At 45.7% G+C, this 27,997-nt stretch overlaps 1 protein-coding gene across 7 annotated transcripts; it reads right to left on the minus strand.

Moving 5' to 3' along the window:
* Positions 1-12,764: 12,764 nt before the first annotated feature.
* LOC135234875 (BTB/POZ domain-containing protein KCTD20-like) lies at positions 12,765-27,992 on the minus strand. 7 transcript variants are annotated; one of them, XR_010324230.1, is made up of 10 exons: positions 26,266-26,410; positions 26,192-26,230; positions 21,302-21,390; positions 20,942-21,101; positions 20,232-20,334; positions 19,728-19,848; positions 16,269-16,466; positions 15,901-16,011; positions 13,422-14,609; positions 12,765-13,158 (listed from the first exon to the last, which is right to left on the minus strand). XR_010324230.1 is itself a non-coding variant. In XM_064299937.1 (9 exons), the coding sequence occupies exons 1-9, from the start codon at positions 26,379-26,381 to the stop codon at positions 14,338-14,340; spliced, it is 1,209 nt and encodes a 402-aa protein (XP_064156007.1). In that variant the 5' UTR covers positions 26,382-26,410; the 3' UTR covers positions 12,765-14,337. The 7 variants fall into 7 exon arrangements, 6 of the variants coding, with proteins under 6 accessions (XP_064156007.1, XP_064156008.1, XP_064156010.1 ...); XM_064299937.1 differs by having other exon boundaries at positions 12,765-14,609; XM_064299938.1 differs by lacking the exons at positions 26,192-26,230; positions 26,266-26,410 and adding an exon at positions 27,797-27,992 and having other exon boundaries at positions 12,765-14,609.
* Between the last annotated feature and the right edge of the window lie 5 nt (positions 27,993-27,997).

The following is a 27,997-nucleotide window of genomic DNA, read 5'->3' on the forward strand; positions in this document are numbered from 1 at the left end:
CCAAATCAAATGTTACAATAGAGGCGTTATTTCACTGATTGAAGCCACTTAATCAGTTTGACCTAAGGTTAATCCAAATGCTATAGGACAATTAATTGTCTTATCGTAATTCTGACAACCCAAGTCGGGAAGTCTGTTTCATAAGTGCATTCACTAAGCCTACCCTCGTTTGATCCTCCCCGTTCAGGATGTCTCGTTTTCTTGATCCTTGCAGGTTGCGATGTCCATGTTAAAGGGAGAAACCCTGACCTTAGTCAACTCCGACGGAGTCAAGAAGGTAGAGTGGAAACAAGGCTCCGTTATGGGATTCGGCGGCGACAAGAGCCAGAACTACTACGAGTGTACATACAAGTGAGTGTTAGTGGGGACTGGGGGTTCTACCACGAGTGTACATACAAGTGAGTGGTAGTGGGGACTGGGGGTTCTACCACGAGTGTACATACAAGTGAGTGGTAGTGGGGACTGGGGGTTCTACCACGAGTGTACATACAAGTGAGTGTTAGTGGGGACTGGGGGTTCTACCACGAGTGTACATACAAGTGAGTGGTAGTGGGGACTGGGGGTTCTACCACGAGTGTACATACAAGTGAGTGGTAGTGGGGACTGGGGGTTCTACCACGAGTGTACATACAAGTGAGTGGTAGTGGGGACTGGGGGTTCTACCACGAGTGTACATACAAGTGAGTGGTAGTGGGGTATACAGGGGCATTAATACAGTACATTGAGGGGATACGACTGGGTAGGAGGGTCCAGGGGGATAGAATGTTTAATAAGTGTACGTAATCAGGGCAGACCCAGGTTTGTGCGTTTTGCGAAAGGGACTTATTGACACCAGTTACAGAAGGCGTTCAGCAGCAGTAGTGTTTCAGAGCCCCCTAGATCAGCCTACGTGGTAAGGGGCTGCAACTAAATGTTTCACGTGCGTATGTGAAGGGTGGCGGGAGTCGTGTACAACTAATCGATGTACAAATAACGCATAAAAGTTTAATGACTGTCGGCATCTCAGTGAATTGAGTATTTATGAAGTAGAATAACGTGTAATTGTCTATTGTTGAAACAAAATCCTGTAGCGATGCATTATTTGGTATTCGCCCCTGTCTATTCAAATACACTCAACTTCAGGGGTTCTACTTACATGACTACTTACTTAAGCTCCCCAGTCTACACTCTAAACAAGAGGCCGCCTGAACAACCATTTAACCCCATGATGTGTCCTCACTGTGTCAAATGCCTACTTATTAGTCAGGGTGGCCCATCTTTTATTTAGCTAGAGTATATAACGTTAGCCTAATGACTGGAGAAATAAGTGTTCACTCTGGCACAAGACGTCTACTCTCTGCACGATTCTTAAGTTACTGCCAGCACTTGTACTTCTGAAAGAGAAAAAGGGTGCTTAAATTGTGCAGGTTACATCGGAGGTCATTCTCTTGATCCCCCCCGTGCGAGAGGTAGCGCTGCTTCCAAATAGAAAAACTGAGCCGCAGCGCCACCTATATGTATCGCTGTAAAATACAACACAATTCCTGATAAATGGGGCACGCTGGTTAGCTGGATATATTTCCTGTAAGCGTTAGTTCAGTGCTGCTCTGGTTGAGTAGATGTGTTCATCCGTGGCAGAGACAAAAACTTCAGCCACTCATGTTGGTTTTGCAACCATTCAATAGGTGACAGCAATGTAATGGCAGTAGCAGGTAGCTGTCCATATATTACAGCTAGGACTATATCGGTGCGCCCTACTGTGCCAAATATAATGAAAACATGGAAGATTCAGTTACGTTCAAATCCGTCTTAAACTATTCCAAGATGACTCCACAGTCCTACTCTTGATCGATGTCCTCAATATGTCTTAAACTATTCCAAGATTACTCCATACACATGTTCCTGCTCGATTTCCTCAATAGAATCTGTAATACACTGTACATGTATAATAACTTCCTCTTTCTCCCCACAGAACGAGCAGAGGCTGCTTGGTACCAGTCTACATCCAGACTGACCGCCCCAAGTCCAACAGCTTCGTGGTCGATAGCAAGTGTCAGTATGGGATGCAGGGCGGAGTCATCTTCCTGGTCATCCACGACAAGTCCCAGACTCCCTACCAGGTACCCAAATGGCCTAGAATCATAACATACTTTTTACAGGCACGAGTACCATCCGAGTAAAATGTGTCAATATCCGTACTCGTGATGAAGGAAAATCCTCATTGGGTAGCTGTGTCCAGTGTCCACATCGTTCCGTGATAGGCCAGCCACACACAGAGCTCCTCCTCTACACAGAGCCTATACAAAGTTCACTGCTGCTGCGCCACACAACACAATCTTGCCATCGTCAGAGCCACTCTGTCCACAGGGATCTATTATCTATTGTCATATATTCTCAATAAAATAAAGTTTGCAATTCTCAGATTTGGCTCAACACATTATTCTCACCATAGCTAAACACACATTTACTGGACATTCACACGTAAGCACATATTATTACTGATCACAAACGGACATTTCTAGCTTCTAGCTTGCTACAGTGGTGCTAACTAGCCAGTTAACTAGCTGCTACAGTGGGGCTGACTAGCCAGTTAGCTAGCGACTACATGATATAAGCATGTACTTGTATTTCCTTTTCCTTCCATTTAGCGATCTCATACACACACTCTACTAGCATCATTGACATCCTAGCATTCTTGTACATCCACTGTACTAATGCAATATCACTTTTGTGCACATTTAGACGTCATCGCTCACCTGAAATCACAAGACATACAGTACATGGTGATTAGCCAACTGTAACCTGGCGCGCTCTGTCTACTACTGTCTTCAAACCGTCAGTTCATTTAAAAAACTAATAAAACCAGAGTAACGATAACACAGCGTCTTTTACTGCTACCACAGAGTGAATGTGTAAGTGAATGCGATGATAAGAAAATTTTCGGTTACACTGACTTATAAAACGCTATTCCAAAAGCAAAATTAGACATGTTATAAACTTATACATCGTTAGAAATCTTATACTCTCACCTACTGAATAAATGAATTGTCAATCAAGCCCAGACTGTACTAAAAACTGCGACCACGTCGTAAAGGACACGTGGTATTACGAACGGCTATTTTGGAAGGTACCCATAGGCATCACAAATGCGCGTATATTTCACAAACGGATTGTCCAAGACAATATATGACCACTCTCTCAAAACTGACATATCTACGCGTAAAACCAATGGTAAGGTTATGTATTTATTCAATATTTAGTCCCAGATATTGACTGTAAAATGACATGGTATCATTTTTTAAAACATTGTCGTTTATTTCGTTATTCAGTGAGCAGCGTTTTCACTGCTGTATTGGCATATCTTCGGGCTATTGTCCGGTTTATCTTGTTGCTATGACGGAATACAATTTTTAAGTGGTGAAAGAATATTTTTATGAATGCCCAGATAGATAGGCAAGTTCAAATTTGTATAATATCAAATTTGTAGAATATCTAATATGTATAATATCAAATGTGTACAATATCTAAGATTACCTCTTAACTTTTGTGAGAAGTTTATGTTGAAAATAAAATGTGTTTAGCTGCAGTGGCCTTAGTGCTTTCATTTACAATAAATTAAAATTTACTAATATTCTGAATGATTCCATTTACCACAAGACAAGCATACATTTGACAGTGATCGCCTTCCATATAATAGTGTAAACACTTTATTTCACCACTGCTTTAATAACATGTGGTATAGCCAACACCATTACCATAAATGTTCACCAAATTTTATTTATCCTCAGATTTATCCAAATCTTTATCCGCCCAATGTATTTTCAGCATCGTTTCATGAAGAACCCCAAGCAGGAGTGGGTGAATGCTGCCCATGACCTCCAGAAACAGTACACGCATGTGGACGTTTCCTGGGTCGCTGGAGATTACCTTCGTGACTTTAAGTGAAACCTGGATGGGAAACCAACTTAAGGGGAGGTGCCACCCTTGAATATGGAAAAAATAAAAAATGAAATTTTACCAGTTGAATAAACACAAATACAAGACTCTTTTGCATTATGACTTTTCATTTTTTTCATTTTTAAAATATGCAAATGGATAATATCTCATTTGCATATTATTTAAGACACTTTTTAAGCTCAACAGATAGATTCAGAATTTTTTTTTGTTTTAATGTGATCAATAACTCAATGGCTAGAACTTGTCAGAGCCATTTGTCAAAATGTAGTTTTTTAAATTAATTATTCTAAAAACACTATTTACATGCTTTTGGCCAATTTTTACAGATAGAATGCCACATAAAATGAAAATGACAAAACTTATCAAAAAAAGCTTCTGACAAAGTCCAGATAACATTTAAGAAGCAATATGTAAAATTATGTAGTTCTACCTATTGTGAAATTTGAGAGAAAGTGTCCAACATATGGCTAATATATTATTTTAAGAAAATGGCTGTGAAAGATTTGTTAATGTAAAAACATGTGTTTCCCATAAATGTGAATGAAGAAAAAGGCTTGGTCACTTAGTTTATGCTCCAAAATTACCATAAGAATAGGAAATACAACCAGAAAGTGATTAGAATGAAAAATAACAATACAAACAATCTAATTGAACATATTAAATAAGAACCACCATAAAGCAACAACATAAAGAAACATGACAGGAAAGTGACAGGTGAGAGAGTTTGCCCACAGACCACATGTGTAACATAAATTCATGTACTATTCAGTCAGTAATGTCAGTCAGCTATGCCTGCCCCATAAGTGAGGCCTTCTTGCAGCTGTTGCTAGTGTTGCTGAATTTTTTTGGCGGTGTCAAGCAATTTGCATCTCCATTTTGCACTCTCACATGATGCAGTGTCAGCATGGGTAATCCGACATTCATCCTCCCCTTGAATGGACTCCAGTGTCACCATGGTGCTTTCTAGCCATAGTCTGTCCATCACATCAGTTATGGCAGTAGCACCCTCATTTTTTCACCCTCACCCTAACCCTAACCTAACCCTAAGATGAACCCTGCTAAGATACTAGATAAGACAGGTAAACCCTGCTAACAGAGTAGAAAAGCCAGGTAAACCCTGCTATGTGATGGGTACGCTCTGCTAACAGAGTAGATAAGACCGGCAAACCCTGGTAAGAGGCAGGTAGACTCTGGTAACAGAGTAGAAAAGCCAGGTAAACTCTGCTAACAGACCACATAAAACTGGTATACTCTGCTAACAGACTAGATAAGATGGGTAGACCTTGCTAACAGAGTAGTAAAGACGGGATCATCAATATAAAGTGGAATTCCATGTTAAAGATCAGGCATACAGCATTATACATGGCTGCTCAGACTTGCTGCTCACTCATCTTTATTAATTGATGGAACAAACATGTGAATGTGCATAGTGACGCCTAGTGGTAGGACTGGTAACATTACAAGCAGACACAGATTTGGAAACGATTGTTATTGATCTTGATATTGATATTGAAATTGAATGGGATAAACAGCATCATCATGATAAAGTTAACTACAAGCACTTAAGGCGAGCCATAGCTTAGCCTAATATTTTGGTTTGTGTGCTCTACAAACCATTTGGCTGGGAACAGCAACAGCTAAAAAGCTATTCTACTAACTCTGGATAGAAGCTGGATAGAAGAAGTCAAACCAATCAAAGTACATTAAACATAATGAATAAGCATGCTACGGGTAGATGTGAACACTGTGGACTACAGGAAATGGTGGAGTATGTATTTTTATACTGTCCTAGATATCAACAAGAGAGACAGACACTTAAAATTACACTCCAAAGGAATCACATGACACTAGGTATTAGAGAAATGTTGCAGAGGAGTTCAGGTGATGCAGGGTACAGGGCTGTTTTCAGATTTTTAGAAAACATGATAATTTAATGTAATAGTATAGTAACCGTTCTGATGCACACTCTAACACCCCTATTAGACAAGAATGGAACGACCCGTTAGCTGTGACAGGTATTTGCGTGTTAACACGCCAAAATGAGACGCCTTAAGGTGTAAAAAATCTACCTGACGCATTAATGTGTCAATTTTTGTTGTGTTAACGCATAAAAATATTACGTGTGAAGATATAGTCCCATTTGTTACTTTGCTACCCATTTGAGTACGAAGGATGAATTTAGGATGTGGATATAGGAGATGTTCACTCCAGTAGCCACAAATCAATATTCAATATCTGTTCTGAGGGATTTCTGTAAAGTCTAGAGCTAATTCAGTGAGATTGGAAGTGTCTGTTATGAACTACCAACGTCAGGTCCTGCCACAGTATCTCGATTTCATTTAAGTCAGGACTTCGACTTAGTCCATCCAAAATGCAAATCTTCCTCCCGAGCCATTCTGTAGTGGATCTGATTGAATGATTTGGATTATGGTCTTGCTGGAAGACTTACAAGCGGTTCACGTACAAGTCCTTTTTTGGGGAAAAGTGTGCTTTTTCTGTTGTTTTGTTGTTCTTCTGTTTTTGTTTACTTGTTCTGATAAGCATATGACTGCAGGCCTGCTCTCATATGCCCCTGTATATTTCTATATACATATATATGTACCGTTAAGCCCAAAATAATTCATACCCATGCCAAATTTTGAGTTATAGTGAATTTTTATTTGACGAATAGCTTTCTTCTGGCTGGAAATGATATAAGAAGGTGACAAAAGACGGTAAGACATTGTGTTAGAGATATTAATGAAAAATGTTACCTATTACTATGTTTTTTTTATTTATTACATTTTTACAAAAAATGCCATACACACACACGCTACAACATCATGCAGCTGCTGGTGTTGGTAAACCATGGATCTGGCATCTCAAACCATCCACATCCACCAATGAGAGAGAAGCTGGAATTTGAACACCAATGACACAAGCTGGATGCTCACTGTGGGCGGGGGGCGGTACAGATCACGGAAAATGCATCCAATGGAACGGAAAACAACGCCAAAACCAAGAAGTGACAAACTACACAAAACCCATCAATGACCTGGTGAGTAGAGGTGAGAGACATTATTTAACAGAACAGATCCAGTGTCCCAGTGTAAACTCGGTTGCAAATCAGCCTGTCTACAATCAAGACCGGCAGGAGCCAATCGTGCAAGACACCGCCCCCTTCACCCAGTGAGTCGCCCCAGGTGGGAGGACAAAGGAATCACTGCACGTACAACCAATCAGCTCGTAACGCAGACGCAGCGGCGACCAATCACGTCAGTGGAACTGCGGCACACAGCCCTTCAGGCTGAGGCCTAGCCTCCCCAGCGCTCCACACAGTGATGCAACTGCTGAGCCGATGCCTGTAAGGCCTGCCAACAGACAGGAAACAGGAAACGGTGCCAAAGTGCTTATGGGCCAACCTGAGAAACGGAGTTTAAGTGCTTTGACCCTGGAGCAGCAGAGGTGTATCTGAGCACTGAAATAAAGTGCAGTGTGAGAGTGGAGTGCGAGTTCTACACTAAATAAATGTTTTTGTTGTAGTCTGGCGAATGGAGATAAAGATGCCGGAGGCTGCCTTTCAGCTCGGAATGGTGCGAGTGAGCCACGTTTATGAAGCTGGGGCCGGAGGAGCTGCTGTAGGTGTCAGAGCCTCTGGGTGTTAGGGAGCGCGCCTGTGTTCACACTGCTACTGAACATGGGCATCGCTGCAGCACAGCCACTGAGCACAGCAACTCAGCACAGAGCCTGGCAACTCAATACTGAGCAAATCAATTCAGCACAGACCCTGGTAACTGAACAGGGAAAAAGTCTTTGGTTAAAGAGTTACTCATTTAAGCGCAGGTGGTGGATGTGTGGAAAGGACACGTGGGGACAGGAACGCTGGTGTGCTGTAATCCCTCAGTCCAGAGAAAAACACATTTACATTCTCACATGCTGGTGTGTGAGGGTGGAGGGGGGTGGGGCCTGGTATAGCAGGGAGGAGCTGGTCTTTAGGCTCTGCCTCCACATCCACACACCCTTCCACTGGCTCTTTGGTGGTTTACAAAAAAATGTACATATAATAAATGAAACTGCAGTTGTGGCATCCTGGTCCTTGTGTGGAAAGACGGAACTCTGTGGTCTGGGTGGGGAAGGAACGTTCTGGAAATCTGGGACTGGGGGCTGTAACATTCTGGGTCACAAAGAATGGCACAGAATCTCACACAAACGCACGTCACAAAGAATGGCACAGAATCTCACACAAACGCACGTCACAAAGAATGGCACAGAATCTCACACAAACGCACGTCACAAAGAATGGCACAGAATCTCGCACAAACGCACGTCACAAAGAATCGCAGCACAGACGCACTTACACGTTTATGACGCGCTCCACACGCAGCTCGTTAATCGCATTGATCACACGGCGCGTGTCACACGCCTGTCGCATGTAACGCACGCGCTTCGCGAATGCGAGCGCTAGCCTAGGCGCCCGTGAATGCGAATGCGAGCGCTAGCCTAGGCGCCCGTGAATGCGAATGCGAGCGCTAGCCTAGGCGCCCGTGGCTTTCCCGCTGGCGCTGGGACTCACCGGAGGATGAGCTCTTTGGCCCGCTCGGAGATGGGCACCTCGGGCGGGAAGGTCAGCGTCTCCCTCCAGTTCATCACCTTCCTGTACGTCTCCTGGGGCGTCTCCGAGCAGAATGGCGGGTAACCTATCAGAACACGCGCACGCGCGTCACGTGACCGTCGCCGTAGAAACGGGGCCATTCGACATCTAGTAAACTTCTTTACGGAGACATCCATGGCAAAGCAACTAAGTAATCCGAGACCGTAGGGTCTAGTTTTTATCAGTGAGGGGAAGAGTCTGTATGTCGGGGAAGCAATGGAAGACCAGCCAGAGTGCATGCTAGGCTACTAGAAGTGTGTTAGTAAAAGCTTTTTGACAGGATGAATAATTACTTTTCTTTGCCATGGATCCTTTTGAAGACAATATCTGGTGAGTTCGTTTAGTCTTTGAATCTGTCATTATGCTGAGAGATAGCTAAACCATTTTATTGAAAGTATTTTAGTTTCTGTGAAAACACGCTAGTATAATAAAACAATGACGGTAATACATATATAGTCCGCTTCGTTCCATTGCTACCATAACATAACAAACTATATTGTATCTACAGCTGCAGTTTCTCGCTGCAATTACTAATATTGAATATAAACAAAAGACACAATTTATGCTGTAGTCTGCCAATGTCTAAATAAATAATACCAGTCAACCAATCATCTTCTTTTTACGGTGTATGCGGGCACTGGTTACTAACTACGCGCTTTTAATTTTCTTGAAGAGGTATGCGTCCTCAACGTGGCTGTGGTCTGCAACCGTCGCACATGCCGCACATTGCGCACAACCCCTACACAGACCCATTTTTACGTGTACTACGCAGAAGTATAAGACAGCCTTCAGTGTTATGACATAGTAAAGGCCTTTACGCCTAGCGGCTAGGAGACATCCATGGCGATGCAGTAGATATGTTGGGTGAAGGTATATGATCATGAGGACAAAACCATTTAAAAATTGCTCCATAGGGGGCACAATTGTGCCAATGCTTGGACCCCTCCCAACGCCGCTTGCGGCTTTAATTCAATTTTTTTCTCCTCGGCGGTTGAATGTTTATTCTGCCTGTCCACCAGGCGGCAGTATAGAGCAAAATTGTGTTAGTGTGGAAGGAACATTAATGCTGGACAAATGTTGGTAGACTTTCAGGAGCATTCAATAAAGCACCCTTGTACACAGCAGTGGTCCAGCCGCCCTGTGTTCATTGCGTCTGACTGTGAGGGACGTTGTGTCGTCCCTTATCTACAGCTTCGGTGACATTTAGTCTAGGTCACCCTGTACCAGTGACGTGTAGTGAGGTCAGTGTCTGGGTAGGCACTGGCTCATATGAAAGTCAGGTTTATTCAACCTGAAGTCTTTCTTTGTAAAAACTTCTATGACTGCATTGTAAAACTCTTCATTCTTGGCCTTCAGTTCTGTCAGTCTCTGAGACTCGAGGGAAATCACTGCCAGGGCTGAAAGCCATCTGCCCTTCTCCAAAACTTCCCTTTTCGCTGCAAAATCTAGCTTCGAAAACGACTTAATTAGCTGTGCAGGTATTTCCATTTTCTCAGCAGTTCTCAGTTAGCTACTGTAGGCCTAACTGGCGTGAGTGCAAGGCATGACGTATGACGCAAGTTCCAAATGAGATTCACACTCACACAGCCGCAAAATACGTAAATGTGGCAATTACATTAAAGTCACTCCACGCCGCTGGGGCGTGAATAATTACAAGGCAGCTATTAACCGGGGCTGCCATCTCGCCCAAACCTCCGTCTCGCGGCTACGATATATAAAGAGAAGGGCTACACGAGATTACAACATAAAACAAAAAGTGTAAAGTGGCTTTAGTTTATCTAGCTACGCAAAAGAAGAAAAAAAGCCAAAGGAGATGGTACGTTCGCCCTCTAAATCAGAGTAGGACGGAGAATGGTGAGTTTTATCTGTACATTCGGCAAATGCCAATTTTAGACGAGCGGGTCCACTTTCTCTTATTTCCGAATGTGTGCTAGGCGTTTTGATGACTTGCTGAAACGAGTAGCACCATTCATCAAACATGCGGGAACTCACAGAATTCCCATCTATACAGAAGAGAGATTGGCGTTGACTCTCCGTACATTAGCATGTGAAGTTTTTATTTTTATTTATTTTATTATTGAACATATGAAGAGAAAGTTACATTATCATAGGCACTTTGAGTCATATAGCAATTAAAACAATGAGAAAAAAAATACTGCAAAATTTAAAAAAAACACCACTACATGATGAGTGTTGAAGAACAAGTAATTACATTTAAGTACACATAGTAAGATTACTACAACATAATAAAGAAAAGTAATTAAAGTAAATCCGGATAAAATAATACAAAAAAACATATAAATAATAATATACGTATTTAGGGGTATTCTCCAAAGAAGATGTTATGATTCTTTAAGAACAATTCATTTTTCTTATGCTTAACCAATTTCAATGATATTAAGAGACATTTTATTTCAATTATAAATAAAAGGAATTTAGGTGCAGACTTGGCAAACTTTTATTTATGACTAAAATACTTTCCATTAAGGGTGTAAAAGTTAACAATGTTTTCTAGTAGTTTGTTTTCATTCATATAATAGCAGATAATATCTTGCATAGTTAAGTTATTGTCAAGGTTCCTTAAATTGAAGATATATGAACACGTCTCTCCAAAAGCTTGCAATAACATCGCATTCATAAAATAAATGATTTAAGTTTTCATCTTCCTTTCCACAGAAAGTACATACCTTATCCACATCAGCATTAGCATGTGAAGTCTGCCCTCTGAACTCTCAACCGTGACGTAAACTACCATGTGATATTTGGACCAATAGCCGATAGGGGGAGGTCGGAGAACAAGAAAGACATTTTTTTAAAGTTCTCCCTGGAGGCCGTCGCACACCACGTATTTTTGTTCTTCAGTTGTTCTAATCGCGTCTTTTTGCTTAAAAAGTTCTACTTCTTACGAAGTATACTGCCTACTTCAGCCAGGGGCGCAAACTATGGGTCACGGGTTATCCATGTGTCCCCAAATATGATTTAGAATTAGCTATCACAGCAAAACTCATCCCAAATTTGCAGACACGCCATTGTTTTCATAAGAGGGTCTTCAACGTGTAAATCGACAGTACACATCATTAGATTAGCGTTGTTATTATTAGGCAATCAGGTACTTAAAGAATTACCACTTACTACTTTGAATGACACTGTATATGCTCCAATATATAGTCTCTCCAGGAAATCGCGATCTTGCGATTCCAATAATTAATGCAAATTCAACCAAACTCAGCAATATAGGGACTAAATATGCTCCCACAGGATAAACAAACACAACAGGGTTGTATCAACTCGGAGGTAGCTACAAATCGCTGGTTGATTTTAAAAGTTAATTAGGTTGAATGTAACATTATATAGAGCAAACCCTGGAAGGTAGCCTACCAGACATGGAGATAGATACTGTACGTGTGATGCACCAAGTCGAGAACATTCTCAAACAGTTGAAAATAGGACGATAAATTTAAACCGAATATTTCTCCAGAAATAAAGAATAGACATTTAACACTTTACTCATCGTGTTCTTCAATGCCTCTTGTGCAAATCGCACATAAAACCCAGAAAGTGTGAAAACCACCATGTTACTCCTTTAAGGGAAGAACAGCGCGTGTGCTACAGAAGTGCACAGTATGTGTATTAATTCCATTCCACATTATTTTATATTTATGCGCTTAAGGCCGCATGTGCCTCTTAAAATAACCTTTTAATTTCAGGTGCATTTAAGAACATAAGAATGTATTCCAGCTTATGATGGCCGAGACTGGAACAAACTTCCCATCATGCACTGCACTCGATCACGGTCAATTGTACGAAGAGCATTTCCAACAAGGCCTGTGAGTTAAATGACATTTAACAATGTCCAGGTTCAGAAAGTAAAAGCCCTTCCCAGTATATTGTTCCAATCACCTGGATTTGCTAATTCAGACAATTATTCAGCCAGGAGTTGGAACTAATCAGTGAAATGAACTGGGTGAGTTCATGGGTGGAAGAAACTCCTGGCAAGACTTTCACTTTCGACCCCTGGACTTTCCACCTCTGGCAAAGTCTACATCACACTGATTCCGAAAATGAAAGACGGAAATTATGAAAATATGGGTAAACACTTTGGTGGGAACATTTCTTTAGAAAAAAATGAGTTGTGTATTGGAATGACTGACCAATGAAAGAAAAGCTGAATGCACAGAAATTTGACCATGACCAGATCTTTGCACAAACCCTTTATTTTATAATAAATATAAATCACAATGTATTCAGATCAATAACATACAGTAGACATATCCTTTATAGAAATAATATAGACAATATGTATATAAATGTCCACGGCTTTCATCCAGACAGATTTTCAAAGTGACTAAAGAAAATGGTTCCAAGAATGAACCTGACAGTTGGAGACGCATTTGGTCATGTGATAAAATGCCACCCAGCAGGGCTGAACTAAAACAACATTGGCTTTTAAAAGCAGGGTGCAGCAGATCAGCCAATCAGAGGCCAGCTTCAGCACCAAGGCAGCTTAACGAGGCCGAAACCACTGCTAACGCACAGCTAGCGTCCCTGCAGCCCACAAACGCATACGCATGCACACGTCTGCACACACAAACCTGCAGCATCCCTGAAACCGCTACACATACGCATGCACACAAACCTGCAGCACCCCTGCAGCCCACAAACGCATGCGCATGCACATGTCTGCACACACAAACCCGCGTCCCTGCAGCCCACAAACGCATACGCAGGCACACGTTTGCACACACAAACCCGCAGCAACCCTGAAACCGCTACACATATGCATGCACACATTTGCACACAAACCTGCAGCACCCCTGCAGACCACAAACACATGCATACGTCTGCGCACAAAAACCTGCAGCACCCCTGCATCCCACAAACGCATACGCATGCACACGTCTGCACACAAAAACCTGCAGCACCCCTGCATCCCACAAACGCATACGCATGCACACGTCTGCACACAAAAACCTGCAGCACCCCTGAAACTCCAGCGCTAAATCGTGCACGTGTACACGCTCGCTCCCACCCCACTCGAGTCCCTGCTACCCTCAGCCAGCAGATGGCCGATAGACGGGCTCCTGGCGGTTTTGGTCTGAAGCTCATGACAGCTGTTTGTGTTCACATCACACAACAGCAAATTCATGCTGAAGGCTTGTGGAGGACCGCCTTAATCCTTTCCATTTCTCAATCATAACCTTTGACCTTTTTTTTTGCGCTTCTTTTTTTTATTTTATTTTTTTTAACCTTGCTGTGGGATGAGGGAGATTTCAGTCATAGCTACCAACTGAGTTCTCACACAGGAAAAATCTTCCAGAACCTTTCAGAAGTTTTTGGACAGTAGCCTCGTCCTCCTTAAGAGAACACACCTAGCTGGTACTCCCCCTTCCAGTCTACTAAGTCCTGCTGTATTTTAAGTTGTGACACTTTTGTTTGGTTTGACACTCCACCAGCAGGGGGCATGCCTTTTTCAATACCACCACCCCCACAAAGAAAACTTCAAAAAATCATCCAATCAGAATGTCACAGAGCTGTGTTAGCAGACAAACTTTTAGCTCTACCTCTTTCCCAGAAAAGAAAGTCCCCACCGGTGCCCACAGCTGCACCTGCGCGGCAGAGACCCAACGCGCCACGGCAACAAAAAAGCATTCGGACAGGCCGACTAGTCATCCAGCTGCCGGGAGTCATGGGAGTTGTAGTCCAGACTCGCATGAACCACAAAAGGGGGTGGGGCCTCAGCTTTCACTGAATGGTGGGGGAGGGGGGAGGCCTCAGCTCTCGTTGGACGGGTGCAAGGAGGGGGGCAGGCGCGGGACGGGGCCGTTGAGGCGGTCAAGCTCGTCCACCTGTGGGGTGGGCGTGGCGGGGTCAGAGGTCAGGTTGGGCACGCTCTTGCTGCGCACGCACTGGAAGTCCACGTGCCGGCTCTTCCCCTCCTCCTTCTCCCAGGACAGCTGGATGAACGGCCGCTGCACGTAGTTGTAGATGACCTCTGACCTCCCGCCCGGCCTCCGCTTCACATTCTCCTTGCAGGTGGGGTACCCTGGGAAATAGGAGGACCCAAGCATGAGCGGGACACACAGGACTGTGACCAGGGATTACCAAACCGACCGCATGAGCATCCAGTTCACCAGCTGCTGTTCAATTCCATCTCAGCTTAGTCTGTTCAGGTAATCAGTTAAAACTCATCAGTTAAAAAACATTCATTCCCTGAAAAATCGTAATAAGCAATGAATTTCCTGGAATACCCCAAATGCTGAGGCTCTTAAAATGCTCTTAAAACCACTGCTGCATAATGAAATTAAATAATTAAAATGATTTCAAATTCCATTATTTAGACTCCTATGTCCTTAGAATAAGGCAGTAATGCTATTTACCTGGTATCTATAGAATGTGAGGTAATTACTGTCCCAGTATAATGATTTTCAGAAGGCAGGTGTAGATTCAGAAGGCTGTGTGATACAGAGGGGTGGAGCATGCAGGTGTAGATTCAGAAGGCTGTGTGATACAGAGGGGTGGAGCATGCAGGTGTAGATTCAGAAGGCTGTGTGATACAGAGGGGTGGAGCATGCAGGTGTCGATTCAGAAGGCTGTGTGATACAGAGGGGTGGAGCATGCAGGTGTAGATTCAGAAGGCTGTGTGATACAGAGGGGGTGGAGCATGCAGGTGTAGATTCAGAGGGCTGTGTGATACAGAGGGGTGGAGTTAGTGCAGGTGTAGATTCAGAAGGCTGTGTGATACAGAGGGGTGGAGCATGCAGGTGTAGATTCAGAAGGCTGTGTGATACAGAGGGGTGGAGCATGCAGGTGTAGATTCAGAAGGCTGTGTGATACAGGGGTGGAGCATGCAGGTGTAGATTCAGAAGGCTGTGTGATACAGAGGGGTGGAGCATGCAGGTGTAGATTCAGAAGGCTGTGTGATACAGAGGGGTGGAGCATGCAGGTGTAGATTCAGAAGGCTGTGTGATACAGAGGGGTGGAGCATGCAGGTGTAGATTCAGAAGGCTGTGTGATACAGAGGGGTGGAGCATGCAGGTGTAGATTCAGAAGGCTGTGTGATACAGAGGGGTGGAGCATGCAGGTGTAGATTCAGAAGGCTGTGTGATACAGAGGGGTGGAGCATGCAGGTGTAGATTCAGAAGGCTGTGTGATACAGAGGGGGTGGAGCATGCAGGTGTAGATTCAGAAGGCTGTGTGATACAGAGGGGTGGAGCATGCAGGTGTAGATTCAGAAGGCTGTGTGATACAGAGGGGTGGAGTTAGTGCAGGTGTAGATTCAGAAGGCTGTGTGATACAGAGGGGTGGAGGTAGTGCAGGTGGAGGTGAGGCCTCACCCTCAATGCCGATGCGGATGTTTTTCAGGCCTCTCTCCTTCAGTAGAGCTTTGGCTACATCTCGGTTCTCAATGTACTTAAAGAAACGGTAGAGCTTGGTGCTGTACAGTACTGGAGACAGGGCAAAGAGAGAGAGAGAACAGCATCAGATCACCAGATCACAACTTACACATCACCAGATAACAACTTGCAAATCACTCACCACTAACTTACACATCACCAGATCACTCTCTCCATTAACTTACACATCACCAGATCACTCTGACCTTAGGTATTATGAGCTAAAAAGCCAACCTGGTCTTGGATCAGCACTGCTGCTGTAAGGCTCAAAATGAACACACGCTCAGACCTGCAGGGGGCGCTCTTACTCTGAGAGTACTCCTCCCCCATGGGTGGGGGGTGTTCCTCGTCCCAGTCCACGGTGTCGTCGTCCGTCAGCACCACGATGTGGCACTCCCTCTCCCCGCCCTGGGCGCTGCTCACCATGGCCGGCACCACCAGCTCCTCCAGGAAGCCCTCAAACTGCCGCCGTGCCCCGTCATTGGACAGCTCGTGCAGCAGGGCGCCTGATTGGTGGAGCAGGGTTTCAAACTAACGAGCGCCGCCGTTCCCCTCACCCCCACATTTGAATATCCGGACACTCCCAAAGACAGAATATTTAAATAATACAGCCCTGCCTCTCCTCCTCAGAGCACCGTGTTCCAAAAGCTCCAGGTCATTCCGCAAAAACAAAGACGGGGAAACTCGGCCACTGCTGTCAATCTCAGGGTTTTTAACTCTCCTCAGTGAATATTAATGGGAAATGTAGTTTATTACCACGTTGGAAATTTAAGCCACCTTACCAATGAAGGGGCTCGCACTTAAATATTTGGCCGGGCAAATGTTTAGTGCAATGGGGGGGGGGGGGGTGCCCCGGTCACAGAGTCGTGAAAACTGCCTGACCCCTCCTGAAATGCGTGCTGTTTTTGGTGGAACGACCGCGAGTTCTCTCACCTTTCTGCGTTCTTAGACAGGGGCACGTTATACTCAATGAAATCAATGTCACCTCCGTCCCACATGACCCAACATACGCAAATGGCAGCGATTCAGGACTAAATCCTTATCAGTAAACATACGGGTCACTGTGGGTCCAGTGACAACTTTCATAATGGACTGCAGATCAATATGGCCATCAACTCTTCAAACATAAATTATACATAAACCGTTATTTGTGGCAGGCTGCATTAAGCTTTTAGTGGGTCACAGGGCTGGACCGTGGAGAGAATGTGGGTCAATTTGGTGCATGAGAGCAAAGTCCAATTTTTTAAATGTGCTCCACTGCCAACCTGACTGATAGACAAACATTCAACTGAAAAAAGAACAGCAGAAATGACTGACTTCTCTAGAACAGTCACAATATAAAAATAAAAAAAACAAAAGCAGCTCAAATCAAGAGCAAGTGACAATGTGGTTTAGAGATGTGACAAACAGGATGTGCATCGGAGCAGAATAAAACCCAGAAAAATACGCAAGGATGCGAAGATGTGTCTATCCCCAAAAGATATAGCCTAAATTAGACAATTAAGGAGGACGTTTGAACAGCCTTCTGTACCTGCAATATATCCAAACATTTCACTGTGGCAAAGCCCAAGTTGGCACGCAGTCACTCGAGTTTTACCACAATATTAAGAGATTACACCGGCGTGGGTGCAACGTAATGGCTGACTCTAATGAAGAGGTCTAATGAAAGCGTCTCTTGTTCCTAAACGAGGTGGATTAGGAGCATAGGTGTACTGGGGTGAGTCACAGAGCGGGGAGCTGAAGCCTGGGGGGGGGCGGAGATAACTGCCGGTCTACACCCGTCTCACGCAGGTGCTGTTACCTGACGCGGCGCGAGAAACGCTGACAGTGAAAAGTCTCCGAAACCCGGCTCTCCCTCCCCTACAGGCAGGGGGCCTGCTGGGGACTTTCGTGTGACGCACCAAGCGCGTGCTCTCTTCGGAAGCCTCCTGACTCATGCTTATACGAGGCGCTGGCAGACACTTCACGAGTAGCTTATCAGGTGGGATAGACCAGCGAGGGTCGCCGGTGCACAGTGAGAAAAGCCATCCTGGTTGACCGAAACACTCCCATCCTTGGATGACACAAGCATGAAACCAGACCGTGGGGCCCATCCATGCACAAGGACAGTGCCTGAACAGATACCAGACCATGGGGCCAATCCATGCACTAGGACAGTGCCTGAACAGATACCAGACCATGGGGACCATCCATGCACTAGGACAGTGCCTTAACAGATACCATACCATGGGGACCATCCATGCACTAGGACAGTGCCTTAACAGATACCATACCATGGGGACCATCCATGCACTAGGACAGTGCCTTAACAGATACCATACCATGGGGACCATCCATGCACTAGGACAGTGCCTTAACAGATACCAGACTGTGGGACCCATCCATGCACTAGGACAGTGCCTTAACAGATACCAGACTGTGGGGCCCATCCATGCACTAGGACAGTGCCTGAACAGATACCAGACTGTGGGGTCCATCCATGCACTAGGACAGTGCTTTAAGGCTTTTCTCACTGTGCAGCACCGCCTCGCATATGTATGAGTCAGAGTTTGGAACCGCAGGGTGATAAGAAGACTTGTTTGCACACTCTGGAATCGACAAGAGAGGTCGCGGAAATACGCACTGACAAAAAACACTACTGGGCCTTCCAAATTGGCCAGAAAAAAAACACGCTCTTTGCGGTTCAGCACAGTATCAAAAGCATTTTTCCTGAGGCTGTTCGTTTAGCTGAGGATGGATTATAACAGGTGTGCTTGGAAGTTAAGATAAATCTGGTGAATTAAATGCAAGCGTGTGTAAAACAGCATCTTGCTAGCTGGCCTTACACTGCAGATACAGCTAAATCATGTCCATTAATGTCTGACTGCTTTACTGCACACTGTCAGACAGCTCTGATTGGGATAGGTCTGCTGCTGCAGAGATGGCTAGTCTGCACAGGGTTTTCAAATGGCCACCCAGCAGAATGAAAGCAGGTTTGGTGGGGGGGGGGGGGGGGAGGTTTCAGTGTACCAGGGGTGCTTTTTGTGATAAGCAGCCTTTGCAATGGAACGATAGTTGAATTAAATTAATTTAAATAAGGAAGACCCAGGGGCCCTGTAAGTAATCAACATTTAATAGAAAGTTAAAAAATTCAGAGACAAAATTCACATTTGCAATTCGAATAAGCATTTATATACCTGCTAAGTGACTGAAACATTAAAATCATTTATTCGCATCAAGGATCTTTTTTTAAATTTATTTTAAACTGTACCTAAAACTTCGCCAATCAGTTAATTTATTTAATTTTTTACATAGAAGGACAACTTCCTCAACCCCAGAGTGAACAAAGAAACAGTACATGCACTGGCACAAGGTCAATATCATGTTTAATGTGTCATTTAGACCAACACCTGTTCACCTGTATTCAGCAAACACAGCTGCCACTAATGTGACAGAAAGCCCTTCAGGGCCTCCGTAAACATACCATCCAGATTCACCGTCAAGTGGGCTGGTGAAAGAATTCTATTTCACTGCGGTTACATCGTACTACAGTATACCAAGAGTCAGGAACAGACGGTGGTCCAAAGAGCATGCTGCTATGCCTACACTGGCATGCTTCCCATATTGGTATGGTTTTCGCCAACTAGTGGCAAATCTAAGGTACTGCCACTACTTTGGGGAGAGAGAGTGAGGGAGTAGGGGCAGGGGTTCATAACTTCAATCTGAAGGCCCCTAAAATGGCCACCGTCAGTAAACTGTGTGAAGTTCGACCATTGGGCTGTACTCACTGAGGTCCCGGCACTTGACGGTGCTGTAGTCGAAGTTGATGCAGAGATAGTCGCAGGCCTCCCGTAACTCGGCAACCGATATCCCGTCCGGGCAGCGCAGGACCCCTGTCCGGTAAAAATCCTGAGAAAACAAGATGCCTTTAATGGCTGCATGTTTATTGTTAACGGTGGATATAAATAAAACATTCTAAATTACATCCAGTTGAACTATTACATTACAGGCATTTAGCAGACGCTCTTATCCAGAGCGACTCACACAACTTTTTTTTTTTTACACAGCATTTACATTGCATCCATTTTATACAGCTGGATATATACTGAAGCATTGCAGGTTGAGTACCTTGCTCAAGGGTACAACGGCAGTGTCCTACCCGGGATTCAAACCTATGACCTTTCGGTTACAAGCCCAGTTCTTTACCCAATATGCCGCACTGCTGTCCTATTACAACGCCTATAGATCCGAATGAAAAGGAAGTGCGAGCACTCAGGCGGACTCGGCCTTACCAGGATCACCCGGAAGATTCCGGCGCTTATGCCCTCAGCGAGCTCGTACTCGCCCTTCCCGTTGGGCCTGGTGAAGTTGTGCTGTCGGGCTGGACCAAACATCCTGCACGGCAACAAGCGTATTGTCAGCGGCAACCCGAGTCTTCCACACTCCCTGCCCTGCAGGGCTGCCCCTGGTGCTCCAGTTCAGGGGCTTTTCTGTCCCTTTATTTTGGGTGCACCGGTCCACCCCCTCCCACTGTGCTTCACTGAACTGAAATGAAGGACATTTTCTAGGCCAGAGTTGTGTGCTCCGTGTTGTTTGGTATTTTAATGGGTGACTTGCAAATGGAGATTCAAGTTCTATGCAAAGTAAATGTCTGCGCACCAGACGGTAATGAAATCTCAAGTGCAATTACTGATGCGAGCGTGAGAGCAAGGTGTGCGGCCAAAGACTTTTCCTGAATTCTAGATCTTAGAAAAGGACTGCTCTTGCATTAAGATACACATTTGTTCATCCAGTTCATGTTGTTAGGTTTGAATAGCATATTATAACTCATTAAACTTTTTAAAGATTTTTAAAACTGTATTTATTGTTTTTCATACAAAACTGAAAGCTGATTATTAAAACAAAAGTTTAGAGTTTATTAAGAAACATGATTCCTAATTTTACCAAATTTTATATTCATATCCCATTCTTCTTCTCGTTCTCATTACTGGCCATGCCCTACCTGCCCAGCATGGTGTCAGGGTGAGCAGTGAAGCCCGCAGGATCCACTACAAAATGTGTGCCGTCCACCAGGAGAGTGACCCTCTCGTGGAGCCCAGGCACCGGCTCCTTCCCACTGTCCACCTGCCCGCTCATCTCCGAGCCTCTACACCTGGTCTGAGCTGCAAGAACAGAGAAAATTACAGCCCTATGTCACTCCTTAACCTTCAGTTCAACATTGTACATAATGTTACTGCAGCCCTGCTCAATGTTCGGACCCTCTGGGTCATCTCGCTTTATGCAGGCGCGGATGACTAAATAAAACTGGTGGCAGGCGTTACTACTGGATGTGAGAGGGTTCGGTGTGTGGTGTGAGACCCACCAGAGCGCCTCTCTTCTTGTGACTTCAGAGCTGTGTCATGCACAGAGTGCGTCCCCAATATTTCACCACTAGGACTGCTGACCTGGGACCTGCAGAAGACAGATGGGGGGAGTTCACCGTTAAAGAACTTCATCTGAGCCTCAAGCTGTTTGGAACAAATGGATTTAGTTCACAGGCAAAACATTGTGTCATATACCACACCATTACACACTGTAGCTTTGCTCTCCATCACACCCACACTGTGCCTGCTGTCACTCAAACAAACAGACTGCAATTAAAAACGGTTTTTCTGAAGCACTGCTGACTCACAGTTTAGCTAATGGTGCCAATTTACAAATTCCCCAGCAGGGAAGGTAAGGCTTTACTTTGTTAACCAGTACAATCACAAACTTAAGCACTTTCGGCTACAAATAAATTGTATGAACGGGCTATATTATTACTGTTGTTATTATTGTTGTTGACAAAAAGTGAATTTCAGGACAACAGCATCAATACACTTTAACCCCATGAGTGGGACAGCCTAGCGCTGCGTTATTATCCGCTCTGCGATAGCACTCCAGAAACCGTGCTAGCAGCATAACAAATGCGCTGCACATCCTTAACGAATGCGCCGCACGGCCTTAACGAACGCGCCGCGCAACCTTACCGAACACGCAGCGTAGCCTTAACGAACGCGCCGCGCGGCCTGAGAGAGCACGGTAGCACAGACGCAAACAAGCGGGAATGCAGGTGAAGCAGCAGCTGTCGCAGGCCTGCGGCTAGCAGCATGCCGATGAGCAACGGGTTCCACAGGAACGTCCTGTACACAGACATTTTCATAACTCATTAACCTGACAAATACTGAACGAGGCTGTCTTTCCCGGGGGGCGGGGGGGGGGGCATGGGGACTTTTAATTTCCCTTGGCAGAAGTCATGCAGGTTGTGGTCTAGTTTCTGTGCTTACGCACCAAAGAATCACTAACTGTCTGCTGACCTGAGAAATTTATGTCTGTAAGACACGTACTGAGGTATTTCTACATAAAACTGTCACAGAAACATGCTTCTTACATTAAAAAAACGTTAAGTAGGCATACAAAATGTGTAAATGGTTTACATTTCAATAGGATAATGGTAACAAGTGAATGCAAGCTGCCAAGCTTGATGCAATTACAATAGTAGGTGAACTGGAGTCAAGTGTTTGACACACTGATGTTGTACCAGATATCATCAATGTGCAGTAGATACAGCTGCTGGCCTATCATTATTGCTATTTATCTGACCATTGATTCATAATGACAAAGTACAACTTTCACACCCACAGAAAACTCTCCAGGATATTCTCTCCCTTGTTTGGCAGTCAAATACAAAGCACAAACAAGCTCTACTGCAACAACAATTCTACGCACAACAGAGTCCCTTATTTCAGTGTGAAGTCCTTAACTGACACTCACAATCCTTCCAAGAACATTCTAGAACGCTTACGAAGTAATCGGTCGCGGAGAGCATCGAACGTTGATCACTACACAGCACTGTGTCTCACACAGAACCACCTGTACCCCCACTCACCGGGACGAGAGCACACTGAAAGGAGATACGGTCCTCTGATGATGGACACAGGGCACACTCAGTAGCCCAAAATCGCCCTTTTGGGTCCCGTGGAGAGAAGATGAGCCCCTACCCCACCCCCACCCCCCCAGAGTTACAGGACACCAATAACCGCCAGCAGAGGGTGACTAACACACTGCACAAGTGTGTGTGTGCATACGTGGGGAGTGGGGAGGGGGGGCGGGCAGGAAGTGGTGATAATGGAATGTAGGAACTGGGGGGGGGGGGGGTGACCTAACGCGGGAAACTCGTGATCACTGGCCGCAGCGCATTTGGCCCAGCACGGGGCATCAGACTTGGGCTTCCTGTGAAGTTCTCCTCCACCAAAGTCAGAAACGCTCATAGCCTTTCACCAGCCTGAACCCCTTCAAAGCTCAAACTTCCTCCCTCCTCAGCACGAGACAGGAAGAAATCCAGAGGCTTCCTTTACCGCGCTTCACCCTGCTACTACAGGGGTCTCAAACTCCAGTCCCAGAGGGCCACAGTCTCTGCTGGTTTTTTGCTATTTCCTTCCAATCAGCAGCCAATCATGGCCTTGCGAACAAGGTGTGCAGATCCTTTTAGCCAATCAATGACTGAAACTAAGCACTTGAGTGCAGGAACACATCAGAAACCAGCAGATGCAGCAGCTCTCCAGGATTTGAGTTTGAGCTCCCTGCGCTGCTACAACAAGTGCCTGAGCCGGAACCCGGGCTGTCAGGAGGCTTCCATCCTCAGCAGGACGGGCAAGGCGGGCCGAGACGGTGACCTTGCCGGAGGTCAGCCGGCCGGCCGGCCGCGGTTTCCCACCGCTGTTTGTTTTGCTCGGCAGACAGACAGACGGCGCTAAACTGCAACAGCCTGTTTGCACAGCGGCTCACCCAGGGTTTCAACCCAAGACTCTCAGGTCCAGAGACGAGGGGTTTTTTTTGGCGCCGAAATTTGGAACGCTCCGACGCGTATGTACAAAGGCGCTCGTCGCCGCGACCCTCCGCCATTGTTTCGTGAGGAGCGCAGACGAGCGCGCAACCTCCGAGGAAGCATGCGATGCCAAGCAGCCGCCATTTTACGCGTCGGAGGAAGAGGAAGGTGCTTCACAGGCGGACGTGCAGGTTAATGAGCTGGGGTCACCGTTGTGATTCTTCAGTTCAATACTTTCATTGTCCCCGGAGGGAAATTTGCTTTGCAGGCAGTTATACAAAGGTTAAAACAACACAGACCACATTTTACACAACAGCTATAAAAGTACAGGCACTTAACAGACATGAGATTAAAAAACGAGCAGGAAACACTTGACCATAAAATGCATAATCTGGGCATAACCAATTATCGATATTTGTCAATACATAGCATTATACAGCACATCATTAGGTTAAAATAAATAAATAAAAGGCAATCATAACAAGAGTGTTAAGAGCAATGTCATTACTTGTGCGTGTTCAGCAGATTAATGGAAGTAGGGATAAAGGAGTTTCTTGTTCCATTGCACTTAAATTTGGGTTCTGTGAATCGACGCCCAGATGGAAGGAGCTCAGATTTACTGTATAAAGGATGGTCGTGGAAATCCAGAATGGTGCTGGTTTTACGTACAGTTTGTGGTATATGTCTTTCTGACGCCCTCCCATACCCGGGTGACACCAGAGCATTGCGTCACATTGCATTACAGTCACTGAGAACAGCGTTTCCCAACCAGGTGTGCCGTCAAGAGAGGTCAGGTGTGCCGTGTGAAAAATCCTTTTCAAAAAATGTAAGCTTATTAAATGTAATTTAAATGCATATTGCTTAAGGAAAACCCCGAAAGAACATCCGGGCCTAACTGTTGATGAGTCAGTGTTGAGAGCAGAGCGCCCTGAGGTTGTGTAACCGCGGAAAGTCTGCCGCGGGAGGAAGAAGGTTTGGGAAACGCCGACTCGGCAGACGGCCTTGTCCAGAGCGACTCAGAGAAGAGAGCCGGCTGCCGGCCGCCCTGCGGTTCTGCTGTCCGCAGCCGCCGCTCTGACCGCCGGGCCCATCGGAACCCCGAGCAGCCGGGCCGAGTCCACGCACCCCGTGTGCACGCCAAGTAAACAGCCGAAATATTTCTGGAGCGCAGACGGAGTGCGGGTGCCAGCGAGGGTCAGGCCGGGTCCCCAGTGTTAATGAGCAACCCCATCCCGCCGTACAGGGATGCCAGGTCACTCGGCCAATCAGAGCCCGAGGCTGCAACGTGCAAAAGGCCTTACAGCACCGCACATGCAACACCGGGCACACCAACCGTGTCTCACGTTTCCCTTGTCCTTTTTTATGGAGTGTTGTGATGGTACTGTTTCCTAAAGGAGCCCCCCAGAGAGAGAGAGAGAGAGAGAGAGGCGGGCGACGTCACTGCGCCTTGCTGTCTTAGGCCCAGCAGCCCTACAGAGCTGTGTGTTTGTGTGCATAGGGACAAGCTGTTCTGTGAGGCTTGCAGTGTTAGAACTGGTCTCCCGTGCATGTCCTGGGGGAAGGAGTAGAACACGCCACACGTCGGGGGGGGGGTGAGAGAAAGAGGGCAGTGAAAAAAAAGTGAGAGAGAGAGGGGAGGGCATGACCACGGTGATACAAATCACCTTTTACCTGCCCCGATAGAACCCGTACCCATGGAGACAGGAAGTGCATGGCAGCAGGGAGGAAGTACGCTGCAATGGGGGTTCGGTTGGAGGGGGCGCCAGCGGTGTGGTTCCTGGGGGAAAGCAGGCTCCAGCACGAGCGCAGCTCACCCCCCCCCCCCAAGGCGAGCGCGGCCTGCGGCCCCCGCCCGTCGAGCGGCCCTGAAGAGGGCATCGCGGTTCTCGCAGCGCTCCGCAGCGGGCCAGAAAACGCCCGGGAACGCGCCGCCACAGGGAGACCAAACGCACTGGACCTACAGCTGCAGCCCGCTACGCTACGCTACAGAGTGGGCCTGCGCTCGCACCCGTAACACCCCCCCCCCCCCCGCACGCGGGGCTCAGAAACCAGTGAAGCCCGGATTACCAGAGGTGAGCGAGGGAGAGGGGGGTGGGGGGGTGGTCCATACCTCGCTTCATTAATGTCCCATCATGCGAGGGTAAGCCAACTGCATTCTTTAGCGTCATTACTCACTGCCACATTCGGAAACCCCCACGCCCCCCCCCCCCCTTCGGTAAACCCTGCCAGGAGCTGCTGTGCTTGCTAGAGATTTACACACCACCGGGGCCGTCTCCCCCTCAAAGAAGGACCAACACTTAGGAACCTACAAGCTACCTGCGCTCTGGCTCGTACAGCCAGTCAGCATTGCAGGGGTCCCAATGAAGCTGTTGCTAGGTTTCCAGAGTAAGCCCAGGAATAACTCACCCAACAATAATCCTCTGAGCAACGTCCTCCAATACGTAACTGAGACAGACAGACGTGTCGAATGCGGCACGTACTTGAATTCCTGGTATCCAGCAATTGTAGGGTTTTCCCCTTTTCTACCTTGCTCCTGGTAACAACTCCGTAAATTAATCCGGAGCAGAGAAAAGAATGGTGGCCGCAGGTTGTGCATTTATATCCAGGTACCAATAGGTGGCAGACAGCACATATAACGGACAAACGGTTCAGTACATATGAATGCCAACGCACGGGGGCGGACTCAGCGTTTCTCTACATTGCAGGTGGGAAAACTTCAGGTTTCTGTAGTGTCCCGCTGATGTCTAAAAGACCCAGTGGGTTTCCCTCAGCTACAGCACATATCTTTGAGTTTTAGTCATAGATGAACGCCCCAAATGTTCAGTTAGCATCACCCCTCTGATAATCAATATCATAAATATAGATAATATTCGCATGAACTGAAATTCAGGAGATAGTATTTTCTCTTAATGCATCGCAACAAATGCTGTCTGAACATGGTTGGGTGCTGTATTACGTTTTCGTTTCCCCCAAAGCATATACATATTTGCCAAAAATCCGGCAATATAACTGCATTTTGCCAAAACATGTTCGATCCATAATCGTAATCTTATCACAACACTAAAAGCTCCTATTATCTTTCCATGTATTTCGCTGTGTTAACATTATCCAAGTAAGCAAGAATTAGTTGAAACATTCAGGAATCTGGCAACATAATGTCTGGTGTTAAAAATAAATAAATAAATAAATAAATAAATAAATAAACTTGGCCGTTGAAGCCTTAAAACGACATGTCAAAGCAACTGATTCGCAAAATACGAAGTTATCCACATTTTACTGTCAAACTTAAGGCTCACTAAAATCCCCATTCCTTTCCATTCTAGACAGCATTGAAGGTAGGCTACATGGCTGGTTGAAAGCTAACAACAAAAAAGCCTATTACCAAAATGTTTCACCTCACTGCCAGACAATCCACATTTCTTTGTTCTGATTCAGTCAGGAAGGTAACCTTAGTTCAGCCGTACGATGGCTAGCCTAGTTATACCTACACCATGCGGATTACTGTGTACTGCTAACGCTGGCGAGTGCCGGGTGGGTTTCTGTATGCATTCACGTCATTGAATTAAACAACTCGTAGTCTGTATATATCTAGTTAGCTGGTAAGAAATTAGCTACGCTGATCAACTACACACATCCTCAGTGTTCAGGAGTGTCTGCCAATAATTAGGTAGTTAGCGAACGTTAGCTGACCAGCCAAAAAAGATCGCTATCAAAGTTGTGTTAGGTCTAGTCACAGATCATGTATGGTCAGTTTGAACGTTTATTCAAATTGGAGCAATACGAAGATCATTTCATGCGGATACGTAGCAAAACTTCAACTACCGTTAATTTAAAAATTCTCATTTGCTCGCTACTGTATTAACATTGTCTAAGTTAGACTAGCTGCCGGTATTTGTCAACATACAAACGTCCAAATGTACAGCCGTTTTGAAAACCCAGCTAGCCCCTACATGTTGCATGCATGCAATCTCAGCAACTGTCAGGGGGCTGTGACAACACTGCTAAACTTACGTTCGTTTCATGCCCTCCGTGTCGCTCACAGCATGACTGAGGCGCTTCTCCGCTCTGTCAGATACACGATTTGAAAACTGCCAGCTCATTGAGGTCTCGGAAAATTTGAATTACATTGCCGTTGCTCCTGTGTGCTCCCAGTCTAGTCTCTCCTCCCCTGCCCTCGAGCACATACTTCCGCGGCGGCTGCCAAAATAAAAG

Source organism: Anguilla rostrata, chromosome 11 (genome assembly GCF_018555375.3).
Source record: "Anguilla rostrata isolate EN2019 chromosome 11, ASM1855537v3, whole genome shotgun sequence".
Lineage (NCBI taxonomy): Eukaryota > Metazoa > Chordata > Actinopteri > Anguilliformes > Anguillidae > Anguilla > Anguilla rostrata.

Coding starts and splice junctions, on each gene's coding strand:
- LOC135234875 (XM_064299937.1), bottom strand. CDS start 26,381: ATGCACAACCTGCGGCCACCATTCTTTTCTCTGCTCCGGATTAATTTA. Junction 21,391..26,191: donor GCTCAGAGGATTATTGTTGG/GTGAGTTATTCC, acceptor TGTCTTCTGCAG/GTCCCAGGTCAGCAGTCCTA. Junction 19,849..20,231: donor GAATCTTCCGGGTGATCCTG/GTAAGGCCGAGT, acceptor TTGTTTTCTCAG/GATTTTTACCGGACAGGGGT.